This window comes from Indicator indicator, chromosome 28 (assembly GCF_027791375.1).
Source record: "Indicator indicator isolate 239-I01 chromosome 28, UM_Iind_1.1, whole genome shotgun sequence".
In the NCBI taxonomy this organism is placed as follows: Eukaryota; Metazoa; Chordata; class Aves; order Piciformes; family Indicatoridae; genus Indicator; species Indicator indicator.
In genome coordinates, this window is record NC_072037.1 from 2,640,162 (window position 1) to 2,668,061 (window position 27,900).

General features: G+C 50.4%; 1 protein-coding gene across 1 annotated transcript in view; it reads left to right on the forward strand.

Moving 5' to 3' along the window:
* Positions 1-27,900, forward strand: part of EHMT1 (euchromatic histone lysine methyltransferase 1) — a 59,505-nt gene that overhangs the window by 3,994 nt on the left and 27,611 nt on the right. Inside the window, exons 2-14 of the mRNA XM_054393273.1 lie at positions 237-278; positions 4,685-4,862; positions 7,620-7,756; positions 8,658-8,843; positions 10,784-10,864; positions 13,024-13,144; positions 15,149-15,280; positions 17,541-17,686; positions 20,417-20,560; positions 22,655-22,881; positions 24,124-24,288; positions 25,255-25,337; positions 26,649-26,755. Coding sequence (XP_054249248.1) covers positions 237-278; positions 4,685-4,862; positions 7,620-7,756; positions 8,658-8,843; positions 10,784-10,864; positions 13,024-13,144; positions 15,149-15,280; positions 17,541-17,686; positions 20,417-20,560; positions 22,655-22,881; positions 24,124-24,288; positions 25,255-25,337; positions 26,649-26,755 — 1,749 coding nt within the window. The remainder of the gene's footprint in view (positions 1-236; positions 279-4,684; positions 4,863-7,619; positions 7,757-8,657; positions 8,844-10,783; positions 10,865-13,023; positions 13,145-15,148; positions 15,281-17,540; positions 17,687-20,416; positions 20,561-22,654; positions 22,882-24,123; positions 24,289-25,254; positions 25,338-26,648; positions 26,756-27,900) is intronic.

A 27,900-nucleotide genomic window follows, 5' to 3' on the forward strand; every position in this document is an offset into this window, starting at 1 on the left:
GACTGTTGGTGCAGGCCTGGGAGAAGGAGAGGAGGAAGGTATTTTGTTGCCAGCAAAGTTGTATAAGCATTTTCTCCCCCTGGCTCCTGCAGAAACCCACTGGGGCTGAAAAATTGTTTTCTGTAACCCAATGACTGTCAAGGGAGCTTGGTAGCCTTTTCCTGCATGTGTGGATTGGTCTTTGAAAGGAAGCAAACAGTTTCCTCACCGATGTAACCAGCTCTTTCTCTGTTTAGGAGTTGCTTCCTGAACTGGGATCGAAGCTGACTCTGAAACAGGTGACAATTTTAATTGATGTTGTCGCATGCTGAGGTGGTTTTGGATCAGAGACCTCAGGAGGGTTGCTTACACAGCATCATTTCTGCTCCCCTTCTGTGTTCACTAACACAACAGTTGCACCTTCTGCAAGAATCTTCCTCTCCTTCCTTAATCCATTTACAACCCTACTGAAAACCCCAAAGATTCCAGGGCCAGGCAGCAGACTGAAAGGTGCCTGGCTGTTGAGTGGTGTGAGTGCTGTGCTTGGAGAAGGCCTCTCCTGCTTAGAAACTCCAGTTTCTGGGCTTAACATCATCAAAACATGTCTGGAAGGGACAAAAAGTGATAAAAGTAGTGAAAATCAGGCTGTAGTTACCTCTTGAGGTAGGAGGGGCAGATGGCTGAGCTGGGAATGCCAGGTTATGTTCTGTTCATCACTTGGTGACCACCAGGCTGTAGCTCGAGGTGTGTGTCTCTGGTGGTATTTTCTTTTATGCTCTGCAGAGGATTGGGCCAGGGGAACTGAAGTGTTGGAAGAAACAGTGCAAAAATCCCTGAAATTGGTATCTCAGCCCAAAATGTAGGGGTCCAGTATCACTGTGGGAGACAAAGGTGGGGCAGGAAGGAGCAGCCTGGAGACCCTCTCCTCGTGGTGGTGTTTCTACCAATATTCATCAGGATGTGCCTGTAAGCAGAGTTGCCTCTAACTATCTGAGCCCAGGATGGGTGAGCTGCTTGCTGTCTGTGCACCCAGGTGTTGCTGTTGCTGGGAGGTGTTTTCCATGCCAGTGCCCAGCAGTGCTGACCTGGGCTGTGGCTGCTCTGCAGGAGCTCCTGGGCTAAGAGCATCTTTGTGTTCATCTCTTGGGGCCAGGCAGGTGGCACTCGGTGGTTTGCAGGCAATCTGCATCTTAGACCATCTATAGTGTGCAGAAAACTCCAAAGAAAAGCAGGTTCTGATGGGAATGGGGATATTGTCTCCTCGAGGTGGGGGGAGCAAAGAAGAATAAATAAAAAGGGGTCTAGAGCTTGTGAGGAGCAGCTGAGGGATCTGGAGTTGTTCAGCCTGGAGAAAGAGAGGCTCCTTGCTCCAAGGTGAGGCCTAAGCCAGGTCAGGATCCCCAGCAGCTGTGCTGAAATTCAGTAGTGAAAAGTGTAGTTCTGCAGCAGGGAGAGGAGCACCACACCAGCTCCTAGGGGCACTGTCACCTGCTTGGCATCCCTGTCTCAGCAGCCTGGCATTCTTGCTAAAATGCCCTTCACCAGCTGTTAGAGGCAGACATCCCTGGGAGCTGCTGCCCTGTGCTGTTCAAAGGCAGTGGTTTGGGAGAATCCTCATTACCCCTCTGCACAACAGAGGAGGGGTTTGCTCCTTGACAGCTGCAGTGGTGGCTAATTTAGTCCTCTTGGCTAGCTAGCCTTGGTTTGAAGCTTAGAATCATTGAGTTGTTTGAGTTGGAGAAGGCCTCTGAGATCATCCAGGCCAACCAGCAACCCAACACCACCATGGCCACTAAACCATGGCCCCAAGTACCATGGCCACACAGTTCTGGAACACCTCCAGGGATGGGAACTCCATCACCTCCCTGGGTAGCCTGTGCCAATCCCTGACCACTCTTGCAAGAAAGAAATTTTTCCTAATCTCCAACCTAACCCTCCCCTGGCACAATTTCAGGCCATTTCCTCTCCTTCTATCATCTGAGACTAGGGGTAAGAGCCCAACCCCCACCTCACTTAACCTCCTCTCAGGGAGCTGCAGAGAGCGATGAGGTCTCCCCTCAGCCTCCTCTTCTCCAGACTGAACATACCCAGCTCCTTCAGCTGCTCCTCCCCAGCCCTGTTCTCCAGACCCTTCCCCAGCTTCATTGCCCTTCTCTGGACACTCTCCAGGTCCTCAGTGTTTTTCTTGGAGTGAGGGCTCCAAAACTGGATCCGGTATTTGAGGTGCAGCCTCACCACAGCTGAGTACAGTTTGTACTGTGCTGGAGATGAAAGTCCTTAAGAAAAGAGATAAAAGCTTCTGTGTCAAAGCTGGAGGTGTTTCAGGTGGTGAGAGTGAATGGCAGGTCTGTGGTGCTTTTTAAATCTGTCCTGTGCCAAAGCAGGACCTGCAGGGCCTTTGTCAGCATCCTTGTACCAGCACACAGATGCAGTTCTGCTCTGGTTTCTCTTCAGTGGTTGCTACCTTTCTTGTTTAGGTAATGGAAAGATCTCTTCACTGCTGGGCTGTGGGGAGAAGGCTGTGTGTGGGCTGTCAAACCAGCACAGGGTTTAATTAGTGAGCTTTGCTTGTTCTGTGTTTTTACTTTTGGAAAACTCAAAAAGAAAGATATTCTGTCTTTGGCCAGTTCAGTAACTTCAGTGTGAGGGGGATGAGACACTGGAAGAGGTTGCCCACAGAAGTTGTGGATGTCCCATCCCTGGCAGAGCTCAAGGCCAGGTTGGATGGGACTTGGAGATGTCCCTACTCAATGCAAGGAGGTTGGAACCAGATGATCTTGAAGGACCCTTCTAACCCATGATTCTCCCTGCTGCTCTAGGGGATTTTGGTGCATGGTCAGTCCCATCAGAAGGTAGAAAGCACATTGTTCCATGGGACTTATGAAGAGGAAGTTTTGTATGTATATAAACCAAAAAGAAGCTGGTTATAATCCAGAAGTATCTGCTTGCAGTGAGAGTTTCTGATGATACAGAGCTTTTTAATTCAGTCAAAAAAAGCTTAATGCATTTAATTATTTGACAGGGAGAGCAATTAAGCATTGGAACAACATAAAGGATCTGGTAGATTTGTGGCCTTTGAAATCATTAATCTAGATGCCTCTGAAGATGAGATGTGGCCACTGAGGCATAAGTTAGGGGCTTGGTGCAAGCATGGGTGGCAGTTTGATGTCCTTTTTTCTGCAGGTCATTTCTGATTATCATTACAGCTTCCCTGACTGGCTCCTCGCCTTGCACCAGCAGCCTGCACATGGCCACATGTAATGAGGAGAATCAGCCTCTTCCCCATTTGTTCACAAGGTCACATCACTTGAAAGAGGTGTCTAAGAACTGAGCCTGGACTTCAAAGAGTGTTTCCATCACTTGCTGCTTTTTATTCTTGCCCTTCTTTTGCCTGGGTTCTTCTGTCTGGTTTGGTGTTTCAGCTGTTGCTTCAGAAGTCCTCATAATGCTCAGAGAAGAGGAGGCTGAGGGGGCTCTTATCAATGCTTACAAATAGCTGAGGGGTGGATGTCAGGAAGGTGGGGCTAGACTCCTCTCAGTGGTCCCCAGTGACCACTGAGACAAGAGGACAGGAGGTGATGGGCACAAACTTGAACATAGGAAGTTCTATCTAAATGTGAGGAGCAAATTCTTTACTGGGCAGGTGGCAGAGCTGCCTAGAGAGCTGGTGGAGTCTCCTTCTCTGGAGACTTCCAAGGTCTGCCTGGACATGTTCCTGTGTGACCTTCTTTAGGTGATCCTGCTCTGGCAGGGGTTTGGACTCAGTCTTCAGAGGTCCCTTCCAGCCCCTACCATTCTGGGATACTCTGTGACTCTGTAGGAAGTGTTTGCCTGCGAGTGGAGCAGCACTAAGACGTTGCCACCACAGAGCTTGTAATCTAACTGTGCTCTTGGTTTTCTCTCTGCCAAACCTGCCTCCTAGTTGTTAGTGGAGAAGAACCCCAGAACATCATTTTAGATTGGATAGTAGAGAAAATTTCTTTCCTGCAAGAGCGGTCAGGCAATAGAACAGGCTGCCCAGGGAGGTGATGGAGTCCCTGTCCCTGGAGGTGTTCAAGAAACCCTTCACAATGAGGGTAGGGAAATACTGGAACAGCTTGTCCAGAGAGGTGTTTGAGGCCCCATCCCTGGAGACGTTGAAGGTCAAATTTGATGGGGTCCTGAGCAATCTGCTCTAGTTGGAAATGTCCCTGCTGATTGCAGGGCAGGTGGAGGAGATGACCTTTGAGGGTCCTTTCAAACCCCATGCAATTTGTGATTCTAAGACTCTGTTCTTGGGCTTGCTTGACATGATAACCACACTCAGGGTGTTTCAGGGAACAGGTGTATTTGCTGCATTTGTCTTCTCCAGAGCCAACCAAATGTCTGGGGAAGTAGAGCCTCATCCTTTTCATGATCTGCAGATGCTTTGGATCTGCCACTCTGCCTCTGCCAGGTAGCCTCAACCCTTCAGAGGTACAAGCCCTCAACCAGGGAAGGAGCAGCAGGCTGGGAGTGTCTCACAGCCTTTAGGCAGAAGTAACACCATGTGCTGGAGGAGGGGCTGTGTGCTTCTGCTTGGAGTGTGAGAGCCTGTCTTCAAGTGACAGTGGTTATGCCTGAGAGAAAGGAATTAAAATTATTTCCTGGGGTTTTGTTGTTTGTTTGTTTTATTGATTAGGTTTTTTAATGCAGAGCCTCAATTTAACTGCATTTTTTTTTCCAGCATGCAAGTAAAGACCCCAAAGATGGGAGAGACAGCAGAGATCAAAAAGAACCCAAGGAGGAAGGCAACAAAAACATCCTGGAGTTTGGGAAACCGTTGCCATTGCCCTCTCTCCCAGGCCTTCACCAGTCACTACCTCAGAACCAGAGCTATGTGGCCACCACGAAGTCGCAGACAGGTAAAAAGGGCAGAGTGAAACCCCTGACAGCTCCCAGGGGAGTGTCAGTGTGTGGTTGAGTGGGAGATGAGGCAGCTTAACAGGGACTGAAGCCTCTGGCAGAACCTTTTCCCCACTGAATCTCCTTCAGCATTTCCTTCCCCCCTGGCACCAGTACAGCTTCTGCCTTAGACCTGGTTTGAACGATGCTGGTTCAGCCACGTCTCTGTGTGTGGACAGTGCACTGCAGGCATGGTGCTTGTGGCCTCTGGGCTCCCTTCTGGTGACCTCTGGATGTTGTGCAGTCAGGTGGGCTTCCTTTTCTCCCAAGTAACAAGCAGTAGGACAAGAGGAAATGACCAGGGGAGGCTTAGGTTGGACATGAGGAACAATTTCTTCCCCCAGAGGGTTGTCAAGCCTTCGACCAGGCTGCCCAGGGCAATGGTGCATTCCCCACCCTTGGAGAGATTTAAAAGCTGTGTATTTGAAGGCCATGGTTTAGTGGTGACCTGGCAGTGCTGGATTAATGGTTGGACTGATGATCTTGAAGTTCTTTTTCAACCTAAATGATTCCATGATTCTTGCCTCCCAAGTGAAGTCCCCCAGTTTCTGCTCTGCAGGGAGCACCTGCCGTGCAGCCCTTCCTGTGCCACCTTGTTTTATGGGGTGCAGTTCCCTCCCTGGCAGTGTGGACAGGTAAGTGTGTTCCATCAGGCACCACCACACTGAGGATCACTCTTCTGCTACAACTGGTTCTTGGAAGAGACACTTTCATCCCATCTTCCTGTGGGAGGTTCTCCTCCCCCGCTATTAGGGATGTTCCCCTCCCCTTTGCTCTCTGCTGGTGAGGCCTCACCTGGAGTACTGAATCCAGTTCTGGGCACTCCAGCTCGAGAAGGACAGAGAACTACTGAAGGGAGTCCAATGCAGGGCCACAAAGATGCTAAGGGGACTGGAACAGCTCTCCTATGAGGAAAGGCTGAGAGCTGGGGCTGGTTAGTTTGGAGAGGAGGAAGCTGAGGGGAGATCTTATCAATGCTTACAAAGATCTAAGGGGTGGCTGTCAGGAGGATGGGGCCAGACTCTTCTCAGTGGTCCCCAGTGACAGGACAAGAGGTGATAAGCACAAACTTGAACATAGGAAGTTCCATCTAAACATGAGGAGGAACTGTGAGGGTGGCAGAGCAGTGGACAGGCTGCCCAGATGGCTGGTGGAGTCTCCTTCTCTGGAGACTTCCAAGGTCTGCCTGGACATGTTCCTGTGTGACCTTCTTTAGGTGATCCTGCTCTGGCAGGGGTTTGGACTCGATGGTCTTTAGAGGTCCTTTCCCATCCCTGCCATTCTGGAATATTCTGAAGTTATTTCTATCAATTCTTTGTGTTTCACCACACCAACTGGGTGCCACAAACTGCATCCTGCTAAATAAATGGAACTAACAGATTTTTTTTTTTTTTTTTTTTGGAGAGGTCTCTTCATAGATACTTGGTGAAATTTCATCATAGCAGAAATGCTTTCGAGGAACAGGTTGTGCAGCTGCAAACAATGCTGCTGGTGCTGAACTGGCTGTTCCCTGCTGCATGTTCTTAAAGAGCCTCCACTAAACATCCTTCTGAAGTACATTCAGCAAGGAGGGTGTCAGGCAGTGAGGTGTGATGACTGATTTGATTAGAAGGCCAGGAGGGAGACTTACCAAATTAAGACCCAATCAAAGTAGTGGAAGAAATCAAACAGACTTCCATAGCAGGTGTGAAATGAGGTTAATAGCAAATGGCTCTCTATTTAAGGTACCTTTTCCCTGTGTGTTCTGCAGTTATTGTACATCACTTCCATTGTCAGGTGGTATAATTAGCCTTGCAGGATCTGTCTGAGCAGGCTGGGTTCTATTCAGCTTCCTGCAGCACCTGCCAAATGCAGGTTAATGTAAGGATTTGATACTGTGTGGGGGGATGATGGGGCCAGAGTGAGCAGGGAGAGGATACTCAGAATTTGGCAGGGCTAGCAACTCTGGCAGAAAGCTCTTGGAGTGTTTGCCATGTGTGTGTGAGAGATCTTTTGGCTGATTTGTAATAAATTCCAGAGATTCACAGGATGGTTTGGGTTGGAAGAAACATTAAAACTCATTCAGTTCCAACCCCCCTGCCATGGGCAGGGACACTTCCTGCTAGTCCAGATTGCTCAAGGCCTCATCCAGCCTGGCCTTGAACATCTCCAGTGAGGAGGCAGCCACACCCTCCCTGGGCAACCTGTTCCAGTGTCTCCCCACCCTCACTCTCAACAATTTCTTCCTCATCTCCAGTTTCAATCTCCCCTCTCCCAGCTCAAAGCCATTGTCCCTCATCCTGGCACTCCCAGCACTTGTCACAAGTCTCTCCCCAGCTCTCCTGGAGCCCCTTCAGGTATTGGAAGGCTGCTCTAAGGTCTCCTTGGAGCCTTTCCTTCTCCAGGCTTAACAGCCCCAACTCTCCCAGCCTGTCCCCATAGGGGAGGTTCTCCAGCCTTCTAATCATTTTGTGGCCTCCTCTGGACCCAGTCCAGTAGCTCCAGGTCCTTCTTGTGCTGGGGACACCAGAACTGGAGGCAGTGCTGGAGGTTTGGTCTCGTGAGAGCAGAGCAGAGTGGGAGAATCACTTCACTCTTCCAGCAACTTTGTTGGAGTAGGAAACCTTTTTCTCAGATCCTGCCTTCAAATGTAATTTCCCCTCAGAACAGCCTCTGCTCTCCATCCCTTCTTCTCATTCCTGAGCAAACTTGGGGTTTCTTTTGTTTTTCTTTTCCAGCTGCTGCAGTATCTCGGAAGAAAAAACGGAGAATGGGAACCTATAGCCTGGTTCCCAAGAAAAAGACCAAAGTGTTAAAACAGAGAACAATGATTGAGATGTTTAAGAGCATAACTCATTCCTCTATGGGTGCCAAGGTAAGGGGAGCACTGAGCCAACTGGACATCCTTGTTGTCACCATACACATCCCTCATCCTGGCACACCAACCCCATGGATAGGTGCAGGAATGAGCTGGCCTCTTGCAGTCAGCATCTTCCTTTTAGAGTCTACATCTTTCTGGCAGCAGCATCCTGCCTGTAGCAGCCTTGCTGCTTTCAAAATGGCTTTTTGAGGGTGGCTCTTCAGATAGCAGCTCTTACACAAACATTTTCCAGTGAATGTTCCTCTTCTATCCCCTGAGTCCTGTGGAACAGGAGATATTTCAAGCATACTTCATGTGGTAACTTTCTTGTTTTGGTGTCCTCAAGATAACTGTTTAGTGTTGCTGCTTCAGGCTGCAACCTCAAGGCTCTGTTGAGGCAAAACAACAGGTTACTTAAAAAGGTTTAGGTAGGGACTCACTCCTGGTCAAACTCTGCTTTTGCTGCAACCCATGTCCTGAAGTGTTGATCTTAGAATTCAAGGAGAACAGTGCTGGGCTTCCATGGAGTAGAGTGAAAATCCCTCTGTGATGGCTTTCAGTTCCCTAGAAACACTCTTGGGGGTTCAACCCTTGCCCTTCCATGTTTGAATTAGACTGCAGGGCTCTGCCTGAAGGCTTCTGCCCAGCAGCCCTTCTCCCCTTAAAGCCTTGTACAACCACGTGAGTCTGGAATGACTCCTCATGGCTCCTCGGTCCCCAGATTGACAGGCTTGGATGTCCCAGCCTGTCAGGCTGGCTTTGCTGGCAGCACTGAGGAGCTCTGGGGTGCCACACAGCCAGCTTTGCCCTGGCAGCTTGAAGGCTCCTCGTCCAGAGGTGATCTGGGATGGATTCAGCTGCTCTGTCCTATGAGTTGATGTTGTCTTTGTGGCTCACGTGCTTGGACGACTTTCAGAGTGAAAAGGACCTGGGTGATGCCAGCCTTCATGTGAACGGGGAAAGCATAGATGTAGACTCTGAAGAGGAAGACTCTGATGAGTTGGAAGAGGAGGATGATCACGGAGCAGAACAGGCAGTTCTGTTTCCTGTAGATGATAACAGGACCTCTAAAGACAGCGCATCCGATGCAGACGCCAGAAAGGTATTCACGTGCCCTGTGCAGGACCTGAGGGAGTGGGATGGGACACCTTGGACAGCTGGGATAGGAGTGACACCACCTGAGGCAGTTTGTTAGGCATTCCTTGGCCTGCAGGTTGGTGGAAAGTGCAGCAGTGAGGCTTTTTGATGACCTTTTCCTGCTTCCTGTTGTAGCCCTGAGAGTCTCTCCATCTACCCCCAGTTTCAGCCTTGTGGTCCGTGCAGAACGTGACACCATCTGACGTGCAGAACCCACACCACATTTAGATGTAGCATTCACTGAACCCATAAGGGCTGTCTTCCTAATTTACTGGTTGGTAAAGCTTCAAATTGCTTTGGTTCATTTTTCCCCAAACCAGGACATTTAGTGTAGGCATGAGGTTGCTTTTGGTTAATCAAGGAAGTTAAGATTTCATTGGAAAACTTTCTCCTGGGGTTGAATTGTACTTTTTCCCTCTACCATTCCCATGACATGCATTTGCTGCTTTGGAGTTCTTGGCCTGGAGAGGAAATTCTCTTGGTGCCTGTGCACGCTGGGGCTGAGAGCTGGGTGCAGTGGGATGATGAGGAGATGCTCTGCTGTGTGCAGGGCACAGCAGGATGATGGAGAGATGCCCTGCTGGGTGAAGCAGGGTAATGGGGAGATGCTCTGCAGGGTGTTGGGCACAGCAGGATGATGAGGAGATGCCCTGCTGGGTGCTGGGCACAGCAGGAGGATGAGGAGATGCTCAGTTGGGTGCTGGGCACAGCAGGATGATGAGGAGATGCCCAGCTGGGTGCTGGACACAGCAGGATGAGGAGGAGATGCTCAGTTGGGTGCTGGGCACAGCAGGATGATGGAGAGATGCTCAGCTGGGTGCTGGGCACAGTAGGATGATGGGGAGATGCCCTGCTGGGTGCTGGGCACAGCAGGATGATGATGAGATGCCCTGCTGGGTGCTGGGCAGAGAGGGATGATGAGGAGATGCCCTGCTGGGTGCTGGGCACAGCAGGATGATGTTTTGGTGCCCTGCTGGGTGCTGGGCACAGCAGGAGGATGAGGAGATGCCCTGCTGGGTGCTGGGCACGGCAGGATGATGAGGAGATGCCCTGTTGGGTGCTGGGCATGGTAGGAGGATGAGGAGATGCCCTGCTGGGTGCTGGGCACAGCAGGAGGATGAAGAGATGCCCTGCTGGGTGCTGGGCACAGCAGGAGGATGAGGAGATGCCCTGCTGGGTGCTGGGCACAGCAGGACGATGAGGAGATGCCCTGCTGGGTGCTGGGCACAGCAGGAGGATGAGGAGATGCCCTGCTGGGTGCTGGGCACAGCAGGAGGATGAGGAGATGCCCTGCTGGGTGCTGGGCACAGCAGGAGAATGAGGAGATGCCCTGCTGGGTGCTGGGCACAGCAGGAGAATGAGGAGATGCCCTGCTGGGTGCTGGGCACAGCAGGAGGATGAGGAGATGCCCTGCTGGGTGCTGGGCACAGCAGGAGAATGAGGAGATGCCCTGCTGGGTGCTGGGCACAGCAGGAGGATGAGGAGATGCCCTGCTGGGTGCTGGGCACAGCAGGAGGATGAGGAGATGCCCTGCTGGGTGCTGGGCACAGCAGGAGGATGAGGAGATGCCCTGCTGGGTGCTGGGCACAGCAGGAGAATGAGGAGATGCCCTGCTGGGTGCTGGGCACAGCAGGAGAATGAGGAGATGCCCTGCTGGGTTCTGGGCACAGCAGGAGGATGAGGAGATGCCCTGCTGGCTGCTGGGCACAGCAGGAGAATGAGGAGATGCCCTGCTGGGTGCTGGGCACAGCAGGAGGATGAGGAGATGCCCTGCTGGGTGCTGGGCACAGCAGGAGGATGAGGAGATGCCCTGCTGGGTGCTGGGCACAGCAGGAGGATGTTTTGGTGCCCTACTTGCAGAGACCTGACCTGACTCTTTCTGTTCTTGGGCAATGCTTGCTGCAGCTTGATGATGGCGACTCTGAGGAGGAGCAAGAGTCTGGGGAGTCGATCGAGGAGGAGGAGGATGGCGATGAGTCTGACTTGGTAAGTGGCTGCTCCCTCTGCCTTTCAGCCTTTTTCCTGGTGAGGGCAGTTTCCCCTTGGCACCGCTGCCAGGGGGTGAGCAGAGCCCTGCACTTTCTTGTCTCTCTGACAAAAGTCCTTCCCTGAACCCACCCACACCGAGGATTGTTTTCCACAAGGTGCTTAGCCCTGATCTGCCATAGGATTAATTGCTTTCTGATGCTAATTAACGGGCTTTTGTTTGTTGGGGTTTTTTGGGGGGGTTTTTTTGGTTGTTTTGTGTTGGTGTTTTGTTTTGTTTTGTTTTGTTTTGTTTTGTTTTGTTTTGTTTTGTTTTTCCAACGAGGTGTTGAATGCTTTTAATCATTTGAATGTTAGCAGAAATATTTAAGGGTGCTTAAATCCTTCAGATGCAGACTTGGCAAGTGGTAGAGCCAGCGATGTTTTCTTCACAACCTGAAGCTCTGCACGGCTTTGGAGCTCAGGTAGAGTTGTTCACCAATCCCTTGGGCCAGCTCACAGCCTGAATTCACATCGATCTGACATGCCACCTCATCATCCCAGCTGAGCAGCTCTTACCAGGGAGACATACAGACAGCACACAGACAGACATACAGGCAGACTCACTCACCTGAGGAGGTTGTAGACTGCTAGGGCAAGACTTACACCAGCTGCTGGTGATGTTTTACTTCTTCTTTTTAGGTGGCTGGTGAAGAGAACCTGATTATTTGAAATTAATTTAAATAGTTTATGGCTTATTTCTATCCCTCACCCTCCCTTGTAGTTCAAGATTTTGCTCCCTTTCCACAGAATCTCAAGTTGAGGAAGCCACCATTTAAGGCAACCCAACTCTTTAGTCACCCTGAGGAAATTCTTGGCTTCATCCCCTTGATGTTTTGAGCTGAAGGTAGAAATGACTGTACCAAGGGGATCATTGAAGGTCTTTAAGGGCCTTGTTCCTTGTGCTCTGACCCTACAGGAGCCAGAGAGAACCAAGCAGCAGGCGCTGTGTGGCCTGCCCCTTTCTTTTTCCGTGGCTGAGGCCAGCCTGCAGCATTAGCTCAAACCAAGCACTGAGCTTGCAGTCAAGTCCAACCTCCCAAGTCATATCTCCACAGCCTAGATGGTGGTTTTTGCTCTGCTCACATCTGGTGAGTCAGTTGGTTCCCCAGACAGGGACAGGCTCAAATGCAAAGCTCTCCCCCCACAAGCTGTGTGATGCAATTGGTGTAAGCCACGTGGTGGGGCACAACCGAGGCCATGCTCGGGGACCGTATCAGGGGCAGCATAGACACACCCTGGGGCTGCCCCAGAGAGCCAGGGCTCAAGGCCACCTTTGCCTGCCTTTGCTCACTGTGGTAGCAGCACATGGTACAGCATCAGCTTCCTGTGAAGGTAGGGCCTGATCCAGCTGCATTTAGTGGTAGCAGGAGGTTGTCTTAGGCTTTGGTGGGAGAGGGATGGGTGTCAGGAGCTGACAGCTGCAGTTTGAACATGAATTTTATGATTGATGTGTTGAAGACTGCCTTACAGAGTTGGGACCCCTGCTTCCCTGCTTTGATGTTGACTTTGAAAACCCATCCCAGACAACCGCATTGTTTTAAACTAAAATCCAAACCCCGTTTGTATTTCCTACACGTGTCTGAGTATTTGCTGCATGATGAGTCTGTGCTACCCTGCACTTTGCTTTAGGGAGGGGGCTGGTCTGCTACCCCTGTGTCCATCCCAACCCTGTAAGGGCTCTTCAGGTACAAGTTGGGTTGTATTTTTGTTGGCATTTTCTTGCATGACCGTGGATCAATGTGAATATTTTATCCTGCAAACCCCCAGACGTTTCCTGGGGAGAGAAGCTAAAAGTGTGTGTGTGTGCCTCCATCCTTGTGTTGTTGCACGGAGGTGCTTGGCTACTTACTGCTGTGAGTGTGGTGTAAGAGCCTACGTGGAAGAGAAAGTGAAGCATGCACTGTTGAGATGGCAGGAAATACACCCACAACGTGTGCTTGTGTTTCCTTTTTGGCGCTATAAAGACATCTTAGCACCACTTGATTTCAAACCCCCAGTCCTTAAGGCCTTTTCGCACAAGTCAAGCTGCGAGAAGGCTGTTTCGCACGGGCGCAAGGGACTGCTGGGACGCTGCTGCCAACATGCCTTACATGCACCTGGCCTCTCTGGTTATTCAGAGCTCAGAGTCCAGCATCAAGAAGAAGCTGCTGAAGAGGAAAGGAAAGATGGAAAGTCCGTGGCTGAAACCCACTCGCAAGAGGAGACGGAGGAATAAAAAGAAACAAGCCAGTGTGCTAGGTAATGAATTGTGATGTGTTCCTGTCAGCCTGGGGAGGGGGAAGGACCTGAGGCCCATAAGGCAGTGGCTGTCTGCAGAACTCTCTCTTCCCTCCCCTGTGGGGACAGGCTAGAAGAGCTGGGGCTGTTCAGTCTGCAGAAGAGAGGGCTCCAGGGAGACATTAGAGCAGCCTTCGAGTACCTGAAGGGGCTCCAGGAGAGCTGGAGAGGGACTCTTTGCATGGGCTTGTAGTGATAGGATGAGTGGCAATGGCTTTGAGCTGCGAGAGGGGAGATTGAGACTGGAGATGAGGAAGAAATTCTTGAGAGTGAGGATGGGGAGACACTGGAACAGGTTGCCCAAGAAGGTTGTGGATTCCCCCTCCCTGGAAGTGTTCAGCGCCATGTTGGATGAGGCTTCGAGCAACCTGGGCTAGTGAAGGTGTCCCTGCCCATGGCAGGAATGATCTCCAATGTCCCTTCCAACCCAAACCATTCTGTGATTCCTTTACAAGGATGGGCTCTATGGTAAACCCAGGTGTGAACTTGCATCTCCTGAACAGCAGCTGCTGTTCCGCACACTGCAGCAGCAGAATACGTGAGGTGGCTTTAACCTTGGCATACTGGAGGAATGTTTCTTTGTATATGAACAAAAAAAGACCTCATGGACTCATGTCCCATGAGCTCAGTGAGTGGTTAATTCACCTCAGAGTGATGCTCAGTTGCTTTTCTACTGATGTTTGTCCAGTTGAATGGGACATGCACGTCGTTGCTTATTCTGAGAGCACCACAGTGTTTGTAATCAGTGGCCTCTGGCCCATCTCATGGTGTGGATGTTGTTCAGGTGGTCATTCTTGTGTGACTTAAGTCATCTAGCACTCAAAAGGGGTTGCCTTCTGAAAGCTGTGGGGTGGGGAGAGCCAGGAATACAGGCTGGATGTGATACTCCTTTTCAGGAAAGTTAACAACATGGGTTTGGAAAAAAAAAAAAAAAGCTGTGCCTTCAGGTTTGTTACTAAGGTTTCACACATCCATTGCCATCAGAGGGTTTATTCTTCTGTGCTTGCTAATTGCAACCAGGCCATTTTTTATCACTAGATTTGTGTCTGCTTCTGAGTTAAATGACCATTTTTCAGCTGCTGGTGTCTCTGTGGGGTTTGTCAGTCATCTGGTTTGCTCCTCTTCCTCCCAAGTCCCTTTCTCAACACAAAGCATGGGCTGTTGATCCCTTTCAGAGGAAACAGCTAGTTCTTCATTTCAGACCTTCAATAAAGATGGCAGCCAGTCTCCCTGACTAACAAAAGTCTTTTGGCCAAGCTAGAGAAGCTAATCAGGGGAGAAAGCAAAGCCAAGGGAGTGTGAAGAGATTGACACTTCCAATGAAGGCTTCAAGGGATCCCCTTCAGTCTCTTCCCAGTGAGGGATCCCCTGCAGTCTCTTCCCAGGGAGGGATCCCCTGCAGTCTCTTCCCAGCGAGGGATCCCCATGCAGTCTCTTCTCAGCAGTAGCTTTGCTCACTTAGAGCCAGAACTTGGCTTTCATGTTTTCCCCCTCCCATTAAGCTGAATGTCACCTGTCTCATCCTCTTCAGGATGTACTTGATCAGCTGGTTTGCTCTGCCTGGCCAGAGTGTACTGGAGCCCTTTGCAGCAGGTTGGAGGCAGGAGGATGTGCCGAGCCCTGGTTTCATCCTTTCCTTGTGCCATTTAAGCTTCTGCTGCCGATGCAGTGCAGCAGCAGGCAGATGTGCCTTTCAGGGACAGAACTTGTCTCATTTAGTCTTTATTTTTGTGGTTCCCTGCCTAAGTGGAGGTGGAAGATCTATCTGATCAGACAGGGAAGGAAACAGGGGAGCAACCATGCCATGTATGCCCAGGTGTTGCATTTTCATAATGCTGTGTGCATCTGTGACCATGGCTCCCTGAGGAGCCTGCATCAGCCTGCTGGCTTAGCCATGGCCCTCACCCCCATGGATTTTATTAGCTTACATTTTCTTAGCGTGTTTCCACCTGTGTTTCCATCTAGGTGCCGAAGCCTATAAACCATCTTTGGTAGGCAGAGAAGGCCCTGGTCAGGAGAACAGTATGGAGTACATGGAGGTGTCCCTGGATTCCCTGGATCTCCGGGTGAAGGGAATCCTCTCCTCGCCGGCGGGAGGTGAGTGGGGGCTGGGGTCGGGGCAAGTCCTGGCGAAGCCGGGGCACAGGACAGGGGCCAGGGCGTGGGGCTGGAGCAGGGGCCGGGCACGGGCCGGGGCTTTGTTCCGCGGGCGCTGCCGGGGCGGTGTGCGGGGTCCCGGCTGCCCCCTGGCGGCGGCGGGGCCGGCTCGGTGCAGAGCGCACCCGCCCCGGGGACCCCTGCGATGGGGATGGGGAGGCCTGCTCGGGTGGAGCACGGGGGCTCGGGATGGGGTCCAAGGTGCTGTTGCAGCCCTCCCAACCCGCTTGCCCTCTGTTCCTTGAAGGATGCTGTTTTACATCTGCCCAGCACCCCCAGCAGCCTCTTGGTCAGCCCCAAGGAAGGCTGGGGCAAGCCTTTGTTCCAGGTGCTAACAACCCCAGCTGCTGTTCCTAGTGCTGAACTTGTCTCCATCCAGCATCTCCTTACTGACCTGGATCCAGCTGTTGGCCCCCTGTTGCTCTTTGACTTCCAAAGGCTGTCTGGTTTTTCTGATCCAGGCACATCAAAGAGCGGGTGGGAGTGTTCACCACCAAGGGAGGGTCAGGGTGGATGAGGGATGCTTTCATAGAGCCTTTGGATGTCAAAAAGATTAGCAGAGTGACAGCATGGAAGGCAAGGAATGAGCTTTGTGATTTGTGGGCCTAGAAAAAGCTCTTAAACCTTTAAGATCTTGACAGGATTTCACATGAAAACTGCAAGGACTTTCTCTTCTTGGCTGTCTTGAAATATCCTATCCCTTCTCTAGCCTTGGTCTTGTAACTTGTTGGCTAAAGGAAACTCCTGACAAGATGAAAGCTTGGCTGATAGGGTCATGGCCACGGGCAGGGTGCTGCAGGAGGAAGTGCTGCCATTGCCAGGGCAGCTAAAGAGGAATCCCTCCCAGGAATGAGGTTAATCTTTGACATTTTACAGCAAAAGAGCTCTGCTTTCAAAAGCTTAAAAAATAGCAGCATGCTTCCTGCTTGCTGGGACTCAATCCCAGAGCAGGCTTGGGTAGGGAAGTTTTGGGATGTTTCACAGGGAGCCAGTCCAAAGGCAAACGTGTGAGGGTTTGCTTCTCTTATGGAATCACAGAATGGTAGGGGTTGGAAGGGACTTCTGGAGATCATTGAGTCCAACCCCCCCTTCCCAAAGCAGGATCACCTAAAGAATCATAGAGTGGTAGGAGTTGGAAGGGACCTCTGGAGGTGGTTGAGTCCAACACCCCTGCCAAAGCAGGATCACCTAGAGCAGGTCACACAGGAATGTATCCAGACAAGTCTTGAAAGTCTCCAGAGAAGGAGACACAGGTCATGCAGAAACACATCCAGGTGGGTTTTGAATGTCTCCAGAGATAGAGACTCCACAACTTCTCTGGGCAGCCTGCTCCAGTGCTATATCACCCTTCCAGTAAAGAAGTTCCTCCTCATGCTTAGATGGAACTTTTTGATCAATTTTGTGCCCATTACCCCTTGTCCTGAAATGTTCTGAAGAGATGTTACAACTGTGTAGGATGAGGAGAGGACTGAAGTGTTCACTTTGTGTCTGGGCTGGTGTTTTTCAGTCATGGGTAACCTAATGCTTGAGTTGAATCCAGAGGAGGCACATTCACGCTGTGCCTCCGTGCTTAGCAGGGAGCCCCCTCAAAAGCCATTATCCACCTTTAAATAGGTTTGAAAATGTTCACAATCTGAGAGAAGGAGATGAGGAGAAGGCAGAACATCTCAGTATCTTGCTGCTTTCTTTTCTCTGGTTTGTTCTCTTTCCAAAATAAATAATTCTTGGTTGGCTGAGACCAAATAGTCCCAGGAATTTTGTTTTCCCTTCTGTGTCATAAGCCCCTGGAAATAGATGCTTTTACTTTCCTGATCTTCTCTGTTTATCACTCCACTAACTGTTCACATTTCTAACTCTGGGTGGTTTCCTCCACATTTTCTGGTGCCAGAGCACAGTGTTTTGGGGTGGGAGGGGAAGGGAGACAGGCTGATAAATAGCTGTACCTCAGGTTGCTTTCCCTAGTTGAGGTTTCCTCTCAACTTCTTACTCCTGATTTCAGCACAGTCATTTGTGGTGTGCTCAGACTTCAAAAAGTACAAGATGCTTCTGGTGCAAGAAAGGGGTCTTTCCTTACAGGGTTTAGGTAGTGCCTTGGAAGTGTTGCAGGACATGGAATGGGAAGATGCCACATGGGTGGTGTTGATCAGCTGCACCCTGCAAGAGAATTCCAGAGCTGATGTACTGGTTTTCTGTACTCCAGGTCTTTCCAATGGTCCTGAAGCAATGGAAGTAGATGGTCTCCAGGAAGTCCCCCTCTGTAGCTGTCGAATGGAAACCCCCAAAAGCAGAGAGATCACCACGCTAGCCAACAACCAGTGCATGGCCACGGAGAGTGTGGATAATGAGGTAGGAGCCTGTCCTTCAGCTTCTCACAGGCTTGTCTGCTGAGGGCCAAGCCATAAAGAGTCAGAAGTTGTGCTGGGAACATGTGTTGGGTCACTGCTAGACTGGGAACTCACTGGTGTGTGGGAGTGGCAAGGCAAACACCTGTCTGGCCAAGCTGAGGGCTCCAGCACTCTGTGTGTATCACACGCTTGGGTTGAGGCTGCTCGGAAAGGAAGAGGTTGTGCTGTTTGCAGTTGGAGAGGGGCTGGGTGGATCTCTCCTGCTTGTCCTGGCTTGTGCAGCTGGATCAAGCTGATGTAACTGCCACACTTCAGGCCAAGTGGGCTAAAATACATTAGCATGCATCAAAGTGAGAAAATCCAATCAGAGGGAGCTTGCAGCTGGTTTCCCTTGACTACGAAGGAGCTGATGTGAACCTTTCTCTAGCCAGCTCTTGAGTTTTGTGAGCTTGGCATGGCCTGTGCTGGCTCAGCCTGCCCCAGCCTTCCTCTTCTTCTCCTTCTCAAGAGGCTTCTGTTACTAAGCCTCCCATGTCCTGGCAACTCTGTGCAGCCTCCAGGTCTGGTTGAGTGAAAGTGGTGCCATCCAGTCAATACAGCTGAGCTAGCTGGGCACTACTGGTTCCAGAAATAGAGTTAAATTGCAGAAATGACTCCTGGAGGGAGTCTGGAAAGAGAACCTGCAGGACAGGAACACACTCAGGAGGAACTTGGGCTTCTTAGAAGCTTCAGCTGAGCCTCAGTCACACTACAGTGCTCTGATACTTGCTGGTAGTAGAACAAGGAGTGAGAACATCCCTAGTTCTCCTGTAGGATCGCAGGAGAAGGGTGGATGGAGGAAGAAAGGGATAATCAGATTTTCAGCCCAGCTCTGCTTCTGTTAGTAGAGAATAATTCTAAAATTCTGTGGAGAATTTCCAAAGCATGACAACATTGATTAATTAAGGAGAGAATGTCCTGGAACCTTACAGGAGAGAGGAGGATTCCAGGTTGCTAAATAACCAAAAGGTACGTGGAAGAGTTTTTTTGTGTGTGCTGTGGTTGGACAGTTCTGTCCCTGGATAAATCAGAGATAGGAAAAGCAAAGGCCAGGCTTTATGTGAGATTCTTTTTTCATAATGGGAAAAGTGACTCATAGGTGTTAGAAGAATATCAGCCATGTGAATAGTGAGTTCTCCAGGCTGTCATGTCCTTGGAGAATGGTCTAAATAGTTTTGAGCACCCTGCTGCACTCTCTAATGGTTGGAAAATAGCAGTTAATCATTTGGTACCTTTTTTAGAGTTTCTAACAAATAAGATAGTGTGATGTCATAGTGCAGGGGCTTCCTCACATGGACAGTGCAGCTTTGCACGTGTTGCATCTCCTCAGCTCCCAAGTTCAAAGCAGTTCCATGGTCCTTTCTTACCACCCTGCAACCCCTGGGTCAGACCAGCCAAGGTGTCACAGCTCAGGGTAGGCTTTGCAGCTGGGATTTGAGTGAGTTCAGTCAGGGGGGAGTGATGAGCCTAGGTTAAAATCTGGTGTCTTTGTCTGTGGGGGTGCCTGCAGGAGGAGTGTAAAAAAACTCCAGAGAGAAAATCTAGTTTTGTTGAGGAAGGAGCAGCAGGTCAGAGCTCAGCCAGAGCAGAGGGCCAGGCTGTTGGTGAGGAGCAGGCACTGTGGTCCCCAGTGACTCAGTACTCAGGGTGCAAGCTGACCAATGCCGAGTACAGAGGGACTCTGCTCGTGGTGGCAGCACACAGTAAACCTTGCTCAGGTTTGGGTAGGGGCATTGCCTTGTAGCAGCCTTTCACTTTTGTGTTTCTGGTTCATGAATGTCCTCTGCCAAGCATCTGGGGAGAGCAAGGTTCTTATCAAGAGGAGCTGACAGGACTCAAGCAGTGTCTTGTCCTGCTAGCAGGTGGCACCTGGGATGTGAATGTTGCAGCTGTGTGAGTGAGGGCAGCAGAAGGGAGTGCTGATCCTTCTGCTGCAGCAGAGCCACTGGCACTAGCTGGGAAAGGTGAGCCCCAGTTTTGGGGCCTGCTGGCATTAGCAGAACAAGGTTGTGCAGAGGGAGACAGCTTTTGAAGTCCAGAGCTGTCCATGGATGCAAGCCTTGGGGAAACATGCTCAAACTGTGACTTCAGCTGTGCTCTCCTGGAAGCCTGGCTCTGCCTCCCTGTGGTCTGGGCAGGGGCCAGTACTGGAACCATCACAGACTCATAACTTCACTGGCAATGAGGAGTGATACTTTCCCCTTTATCTTCCTGTGACTTCTGCTTTTTTTGAACTGTAACAAGATTTAGTGTGCATGGTCTTGTCCTCTCGGTCACCACCACCCGCTCTTCCTGGCCGAGGAGAGCCTGTGCTGTGTGAGTCAGGCCCCTGGGACTGCCCCTTCTGCCACTGCTTGGCTCTTGCCTCTTCCCAGATACCACTTGGTTTGTGTTTTGGTTTGTTTTGCTTTGTTTTGTTGGGGTTTTGTTTTGTTTTTTTCTCTTTTTTCTCTTGCAAGGAACAAAGGAGTTGGGGTCCCCATGCATGTTAGCTAGCAAACGATGCATCCCTTCCTGTGAGAGCAGCTTTCACAGCTTCCTGCTGCACTGCTAATGCTCTCTGGCACACAGCTGAATGACTGTGAAAAAGCCAGGGCTCCTCGAGGGCAGTGGGCAGAGCCTTCCTCCTCACAAGCACAGGGAGTGGTTTGGTCTGCAGTAATTTCATTTCCTTTAATTTCTCCTGTTCCAGCTGGGCCGCTGCACAAACAGTGTGGTTAAGTATGAACTGATGCGCCCGTCTAACAAAGTCCAGCTTTTGGTGCTGTGTGAGGACCATAGAGGGAGGATGGTGAAACACCAGTGTTGCCCTGGCTGTGGATACTTTTGCACTGCAGTAAGTCCGTGCTCTCACAATCTAGGGAAGGGGGTACCTGGCGCAGTAGCTGGAAGAGCTGAAGGTGGAGGTGGTACCTGAAGGGCTTTACTGACTTCCTGGCATCAGCTCCACCTCGGTCCACAGCATGTCAGGTGGTGTTTTCAACAGCAATGTGTGTGAGGGTAGTTGCAACCATCACCTTTCTCTTCCTGGAGACCCCAAGGGGTGTTACTGAATGGATTTCACAAGTGGAAGAGCCTTAGGAATTTCTTTGTTCAGGGGCTGTTGTGTTTTTTTGGTTTTTTTTTTTTTTCTTTCTTTCTCTGTACAGGTCAACTGCTTCAAAAACTGTATTAGCTCAGTTTGTAAATGGTTCTGTGTACACACATCTGTGTCCCCCTGCCTGCTCCTGATGATTTAGATGGGGAACCTGAGTGATGGCACTGCAACAAGGCAGTGTTTGAGATCTCCTGCTGCTTCTTCTACCTCTGTTACTGGGGCTTTTAAATAGCATTGGTCCAGTCCTTTAAGTCCTCAGCATCCTCCTTTCCCTGTTGGTAAAGCTGAAAAACACCAATCTAGTGCCTCACAGGGTGATGAGGAGGCTTGATTGTCTGATGCTAGTGTTCTTCAAGATGACTCAATGGAAGGTGCTCCAGGAGTCTCAAGCATTATTGTAGTAAATGGAGCCATCCTGGGCTTTCATGCTGAGTCAGAGATCATTTAAAGGATAAAATCCTCAAACCCCTTACAGGCATTTTTGAAAAGCTGAAATGGAGTTAATTTATACAATCATAGAATCATTAAGGTTGGAAAAGACCTTTAACATCGAGTCCGACTTTAACCCAGCTGCCATGACCACTGAACTATATCCTGAAGTGCCACATCTACAGCTTCTTGAACATCTCCAGGGTTGGTGACTCCACCACCTCCCTGGGCAGCCTGTTCCAATCCCTGGCCACTCTTGCAGCAAAGAAATTTTTCCTAATCTCCAACCTAAACCTCCCCTGGCACAACTTAAACTCATTTCTTCTCGTCCTATCATGAGTTACTTCGGAAGAAGTGACCAACACCAGCCTCACTCCAACCTCCTTTCAGGGACTTGCAGAGAGCAGTGAGGTCTCCCCTCAGTCTTTTCCAGGCTAAACAACCTAAGCTCACTCAGTCACTTCTCGTGTGACCTGCTCTCCAAACCCCTCCCCAGCCTCGCTGCTCTTCTCTGGACACCCTCCAGCCCCTCAAGGTCTTTCTTAGGCTGTGTCACCCAGAACTGAACCCAGCACTTGAGCTGTGGCCTCACCAGGGCTGAGTACAGGGGCACCATCCCTGCCCTCCTCCTGCTGAACTCAGATTGCTCAGGAGGATTGTGCCTTCTGGAGGAGAGTGGGTTTGGACCAGCCGTTGCTCACGTGCTCCTGCAGCTCTCAGTGACATGTCACCGTTCACAGAGGTGAAGCAAGGGATCTTGTTCTGTGCTTATCCCTCACTAGCACCACAGAGCACAGCAGGGTTGATCCCACAGGGCAGTGACTTCTGGGGTATTCCAGTTTGGAGACTTTTGCTGGAAGGGAAAAACAATTTTAGGCAAAGTTGCCCAAGTGTGTGAAATGAGAAGTAGCCATCTGTGGGGCTGCTCTGAGCAGAGAGCTCACAGGCTTTGGGTTACATTGGGCTTAGCAGTTGATGTTAGTTGTGTTGATGCAGGTTCCTGGAATGGTTGGTGCACAGCTTTGTTGGGTGGTTCAGTGCTGGCTCAGCACGCAGCTCTGAAGTTTTCTCTTCCAGTTCTGAGGCATCCTTACAGTACACTGGCACTTCTAGAAACATAAGCAAGAACTCCAAGCCTTAGAGGAAAGAGCTGGAAATTGGACCTCCCTTACTTCTCTTTCCCAAGCACAATAAAACCCAACTTGCTTTGCAGTCTCTAACCAAGTGAGCTTTTTCCCCATGACCTTGCTTTTGTTCTCTTCAAAGAAGTGGCAGTGCTTGCTTACTGTACGGGAGGCGCCAGGGCCAGGAGTGAAGTGTTTGGGAGCTCTGCGGATGCAGCATGTGGCAGGGGCAGGGCACCCAGCGACCGAGGTGTGAGCTGCTTCTCTGTGCTTTCTTTAGGGCACTTTCATGGAGTGTCAGCCTGAGAGCAGCATCTCCCACCGGTTCCACAAGAACTGTGCCTCCCAGGTCAACGACATGAGCTACTGCCCTCACTGCGGGGAGGAGGCCTCCAAGGCGAAGGAGGTGACAATAGCAAAGGCAGACACGACCTCGACGGTGTCGCTGACCTACGAGCAGCAGAAGCCAGCAGCTGTGGAGGGAAGGGCTGACACCACGACAGGGAGGTGAGCCTGGGAGCAGGGGAGGTGAGCTTGGTGGCAATGGCAGACCATGCTTTGTATTCCAAGGTTTGTGCTCCTACTGATGGAGCAAAGTGCATTGGGGTCTTGCTCTGAGGAGGAGGTCCTGCTCTGGGTTCCTTCTCTGAGGCAGAGGGCCTGCTCTGGGTTCCTTCTCTGGGGCAGGGGTCCTGCTCTGGGTTCCTTCTCTGGGGCAGAGGTCCTGCTCTGGGTTCCTTCTCTGGGGCAGAGGTCCTGCTCTGGATTCCTTCTCTGGGGCAGAGGTCCTGCTCTGGGTTCCTTCTCTGGGGCAGGGGTCCTGCTCTGGGTTCCTTCTCTGGGGCAGGGGTCCTGCTCTGGGTTCCTTCTCTGGGGCAGAGGTCCTGCTCTGGGTTCCTTCTCTGGGGCAGAGGTCCTGCTCTGGGTTCCTTCTCTGGGGCAGAGGTCCTGCTCTGGGTTCCTTCTCTGGGGCAGAGGTCCTGCTCTGGGTTCCTTCTCTGGGGCAGAGGTCCTACTCTGAGAAGTTGGTCCTGTTCTGAGGAGCTAGGTCTCCTTTGAGGAGGAGGTCTTCCTCTGGAATCCTGCTCTGAGGAGGAAGTCCTGCTTTGGGGCCCTGCTTTGAGGAGGAGGTCCTGCTTTGGGGTCCTGCTCTGAGCCAAACTCAGCTGCAGGAATCTGCAAGTGTGTTTTGTGTGGCTCACTGTGTGGGAGAAGAGCACAGCAGCCACAGGGTGAGCTAGGGCAGAGGCTGTAAAGATAAGAGGGGTTCAGGAGTTAAAACCATTCCTTTTATTTGTAGGAATGGAGTAATAGTGGAGTGAGTTGATGGTGCTAGGTCTGCTGAGTGACAGGGAAATTCATGCAGGACCTGGCTGTAGCTCCTGACTTGCACCCAGTGGGCACAAGTACAAGGAGAGGATGGAAAGAGAGAGGAAAACACAGGTCAAGCCATCCTTGCACTCAACAGTGCTCCAACTACCTGTCCAATCTGGTCATGTTCTGGTGGCTTTTGTGACTTGCCCCATTTTCCTGGGTTTCCTGTAGCACAGAGTATATCAAAATGTAGTCATAGGAAAGCTTTTTTGGGCAAGTTCTTACCGAAAAGGCTGTAAAATACATTGGTTTGTGTTCTGATGTCACTTACTGTATTCAAAATCCATTTCCTTTCCCTCCTTGGCACACGATGCAGACTGTTGTGCATTTTTAATGGTTGTGCTTTGGCTCTCTCTATTTTTTTTTTCTCTTCAGTGGCACTGGGACTCGGTTGTCAGAAGAAGACAAGCCAGAAAGTTCGGCTGCTGAGGGGTTTGACATGGCTGGGTCTTCAGTTTTTCCAAAGCCTACTACTAGCCTGAGCCAGGGACCAGTTAAAGAAACTCTGGAAAGTGCCCTGATTGCCCTGGACTCTGAAAAGTAAGAGGACAACAGCTGGGTCTCTCCAGCAAAGTTGCTTAACCTAAAAGAAAACTGAGATTTAGCTTCTCTGGATTTTGGCCTTACTTAGACCTTTTTTGTTCACTTCAGTCATTTGTCATCCCCAGCAGATAACTGATTCAAGAGAACACTTATAGCTCTAAACTGTCTTATTGATTTCTCTGGAGGAATTAGTTTTTCACTGGCCTTCCAACCACAGCTGTAACTCCAAGGAGTTCCTCTTGACAGCACCAAGACCCAGAATTGGTTGATGAGCATTGAATAGATATGATCCTCACTAGAGCAAAGCAGCTTGTGGCTAGAGCTGGAAGTCTTGTGTCCAACTCTGGAGCCCTCAGCACAGGAGAGAAATGGAAATGTTGAAGCAGGGCCAGGGGAGGCCACAGCAATGATGAAGGGCTGGAAGCTCTCTGCTGTGAAGCCAGGCTGGGAGAGTTGGGGTCACTCAGCCTGGAGAAGAGAAGGCTTCATGGAGAGTTGTGGTGGCCTTTCAGTGCTTAAAGGGACTGATAAGAAAGATGGGGACAGAGTTTTTATCAGGGCTTATTATAGAATCACAGAATTATTTGGGTTGGAAAAGACCTCCAAGACTGAGTCCAGCCCTTGATCTGACACCACTATGGCCATTAAGCCAAGGCCCAAAGTCTTGAACACCTCCAGGAGTGGTGACTCCACCACCTCCCTGGCAGCCTGTTCCAGTGCTGACTGCAAGGGGGTTGGACTAGATGACCTGAAAAGTCCCTTCTGACCCAAACCATTCAGTGATTCTGTGGGAAGTTCTAAGACCTCCTTCCAGAGCCCTGTTCTTGTGTTTTGCTGGCACTCTGGAGCTGTGCCATAGGTGCAGACTTTGCCATGCACTTGGGGTAGCAGTGGGATGGGTTCCAATGCCGGCAGTGTTCTTGCCTGAGTGTTAATTATTGCCCTTTTTCCTTCAACCTGCAGACCCAAGAAGTTACGGTTCCATCCAAAGCAGTTGTACTTCTCTGCAAGGCAAGGAGAGCTGCAAAAGGTCCTGCTGATGTTGGGTAGGTGGCTCCTTCCCAGGACATTGTGTGTCTGGCAGCACTCCCAGCTCCTGCCTGGCAGCTGCCAGAGTCCAGTTCCCAGCAGGGCAGCACGTCATGCCCCCCTCTGCCCCTTGTGAGTGGAGCTGGAGGAGGAAGCCACTGCCACAAGTGATGTGTCATCAGGAGGGGATTCATCTTCCTCCAGAGTATGAATCTGCTCCTGCCTTGTTGCTGCATTTGGGAATGCTTTTATCCAGAAAAAGGTGTTTGTGTCCCCAGATGACCTAAGTGTGATTCTTCCAGTCCAGCAGAATCTTTCCTCTCTGTGCAGTTAGGTCTCAGCATCCAGTGGAGAGGTAAAAAGATGGGAATCAGCTTTAGCAGAGACCCATCAGCAAGACAGCAGAAAGGAAGAGCCCTTCCATACACAGGAGTTGTGTTGGGGGCACATAGTTTACTGTCACCAGATGACTTTGAGCTCTGAGTTTGTTCTAACCAACAAATATTCCTGTGGAATCTCCTCCTTTGAAGGACAGGATGTTTCCTTGGCATCATTTCCTTTTCCCTCCAGTCCTTTGGAGTACATTTTTAGCTGCTTTCTGTTCTTGTCATTTATCAGATTCTTCCTTTTTTTGTTGTGGTTTTTTTTTTTCCCCTTCTAGCAAGTGTTAGCTTCATTGTTCCTGCCTTGAATAGCACCAAAATGTTATTAATTGATATTTAACTATGGCTTCATCATACACAACCTGTTATCATGCCCAGACATCTTTGTCTGGCTGTCATCATCAGCTGTCAGTCTGTGCACAGCTGTGAAAGGCTCTGGCCAGATCTCTTAGCTGGAGAAGCTCCATCTACTTTGTAGCTTTGTGTCTGCAGGCATGCAAAGAGGATCACTAGTCTTCTGTGGCAGTTACTAGTGGTCAGACAAAAGGCCAGGTAGTGCTGACTTCTTCTTGTTTCCAACTTGTGTGCTGCTTGAAACAAAGCAGCAGCCTTTTGCCTTTTATCCTTGGGTGGTGTCTGTGGTTTGATTGCACTGAGAGGTGGGGGACTGTGACTCAGAGGGAGATGGGCTGTGTAGAAACTGTAATGCCTTAAAGGTGTTCAATTCCATGGTGTTACTGAAGCTCTTGGTTTGAGGGCATTGCATATTGAATGTCCAGGGGAGTACCCTGAGAGCTTTCTGGCTTGAATGTGTGGTGAGCTGTGAGAAGGGCTGAGAGTGGGCTGGGAACCCCTCTTTTAAAAGCTTTCAGTTGAGACCTGGTTCTTCTGTTACACTTTGATCTCTGAATTATGCTTGAAAGCATTTCTGCCCTTGTTTTCCAGTGGATGGAATTGACCCTAATTTTAAAATGGAGAATCAGAATAAGAGAACTCCTCTGCATGCTGCTGCTGAGTCTGGCCACGTGGACATCTGCCATATGCTGATTCAGGTCTGTCTGCACTTATGGTCTTCTCTACAAGCAATTTTCTGTGGCTTTTGGTCTCTGCCCCACATGGCTAAAGCACACTTGGAAATCAGCACTGAAACCTCTTCCTTCTGAGGGTTTGCTAAGGGAAGAGTGGTGGAGAGTAATGTGAGATCTAGGAGGACATGGCTGAAACTGCCTTTCTAGCCTGTTCTCCAAGCAAGCTTCACTGTCTGGGCAATGAGCAGGTGAAGCTTCCATGTAGGGCACTGTGAAGCATGTGGGAAGCTATCTGCCTGAACACAGCCAGCACTGCCAGATGTGCAAGCACGGGCTGACTGCTGGCAGACTGCAGGTTATCTGCAAGCTGCTGCTCCTTGTAACAAAGAGCCTGGAATTCAGCCTTCCCTTCTGTCAAAACCAGTGGGACTCCAGCAGGATTTTCATCTATGCTGTAAGTGTCCCACGTGTGAAAAGGAGAAGAGATGCAAGTTTGGGTTGCTGGTCAAAGATTATGGTTCTAAGTGAGGGAAAGTGGTCAAAGACATAGGGATGTTCTCATTGAATCTGCTGCAAAATTATATGAATGCAAAGGACAGAAAAGTTATAGTGCTGGAAAAAGGAGGAGGCTGATATGTCTGATTTGTTACACAAAGAGTGTCTAGAGAGTAGCAGTGCAAAATCCATCAATGATGATCAGAGGGCTGGAGCACCTCTGCTATGGAGAAAGGCTGAGGGAGTTAGGGTTGTTCAGTCTGGAGAAGAGAAGGCTCCAAGGAGACCTTCTGGTGGCCTTTCAGTACCTGAAGGCAGCTACAAGAAAGCTGGGGAGGGACTTCTGAGGGTGTGAGGGAGTGATAGAACTGGGGGGAATGGAGCAAAACTAGAAGTGGGGAGACTGAGGTTGGATGTCAGGAAGAAATTCTTCCCCATGAGGATGGTGAGACACTGGAAGAGGTTGCCCAGGGAGGTGGTGGAAGCCTCATCCCTGGAGGTTTTTGCAGCCAGGCTGGATGTGGCTGTGAACACCCTGCTGTAGTGTGAGGTGTCCCTGCCCATGGCAGGGGGTTGGGACTGGATGATCTTTGAGGTCCCTTCCAACCCTGAGAATTCTATGATTCTATAAAAGAGGATAAGGAAGAAAGGTTTGACACTGAGGGTCAGATTCT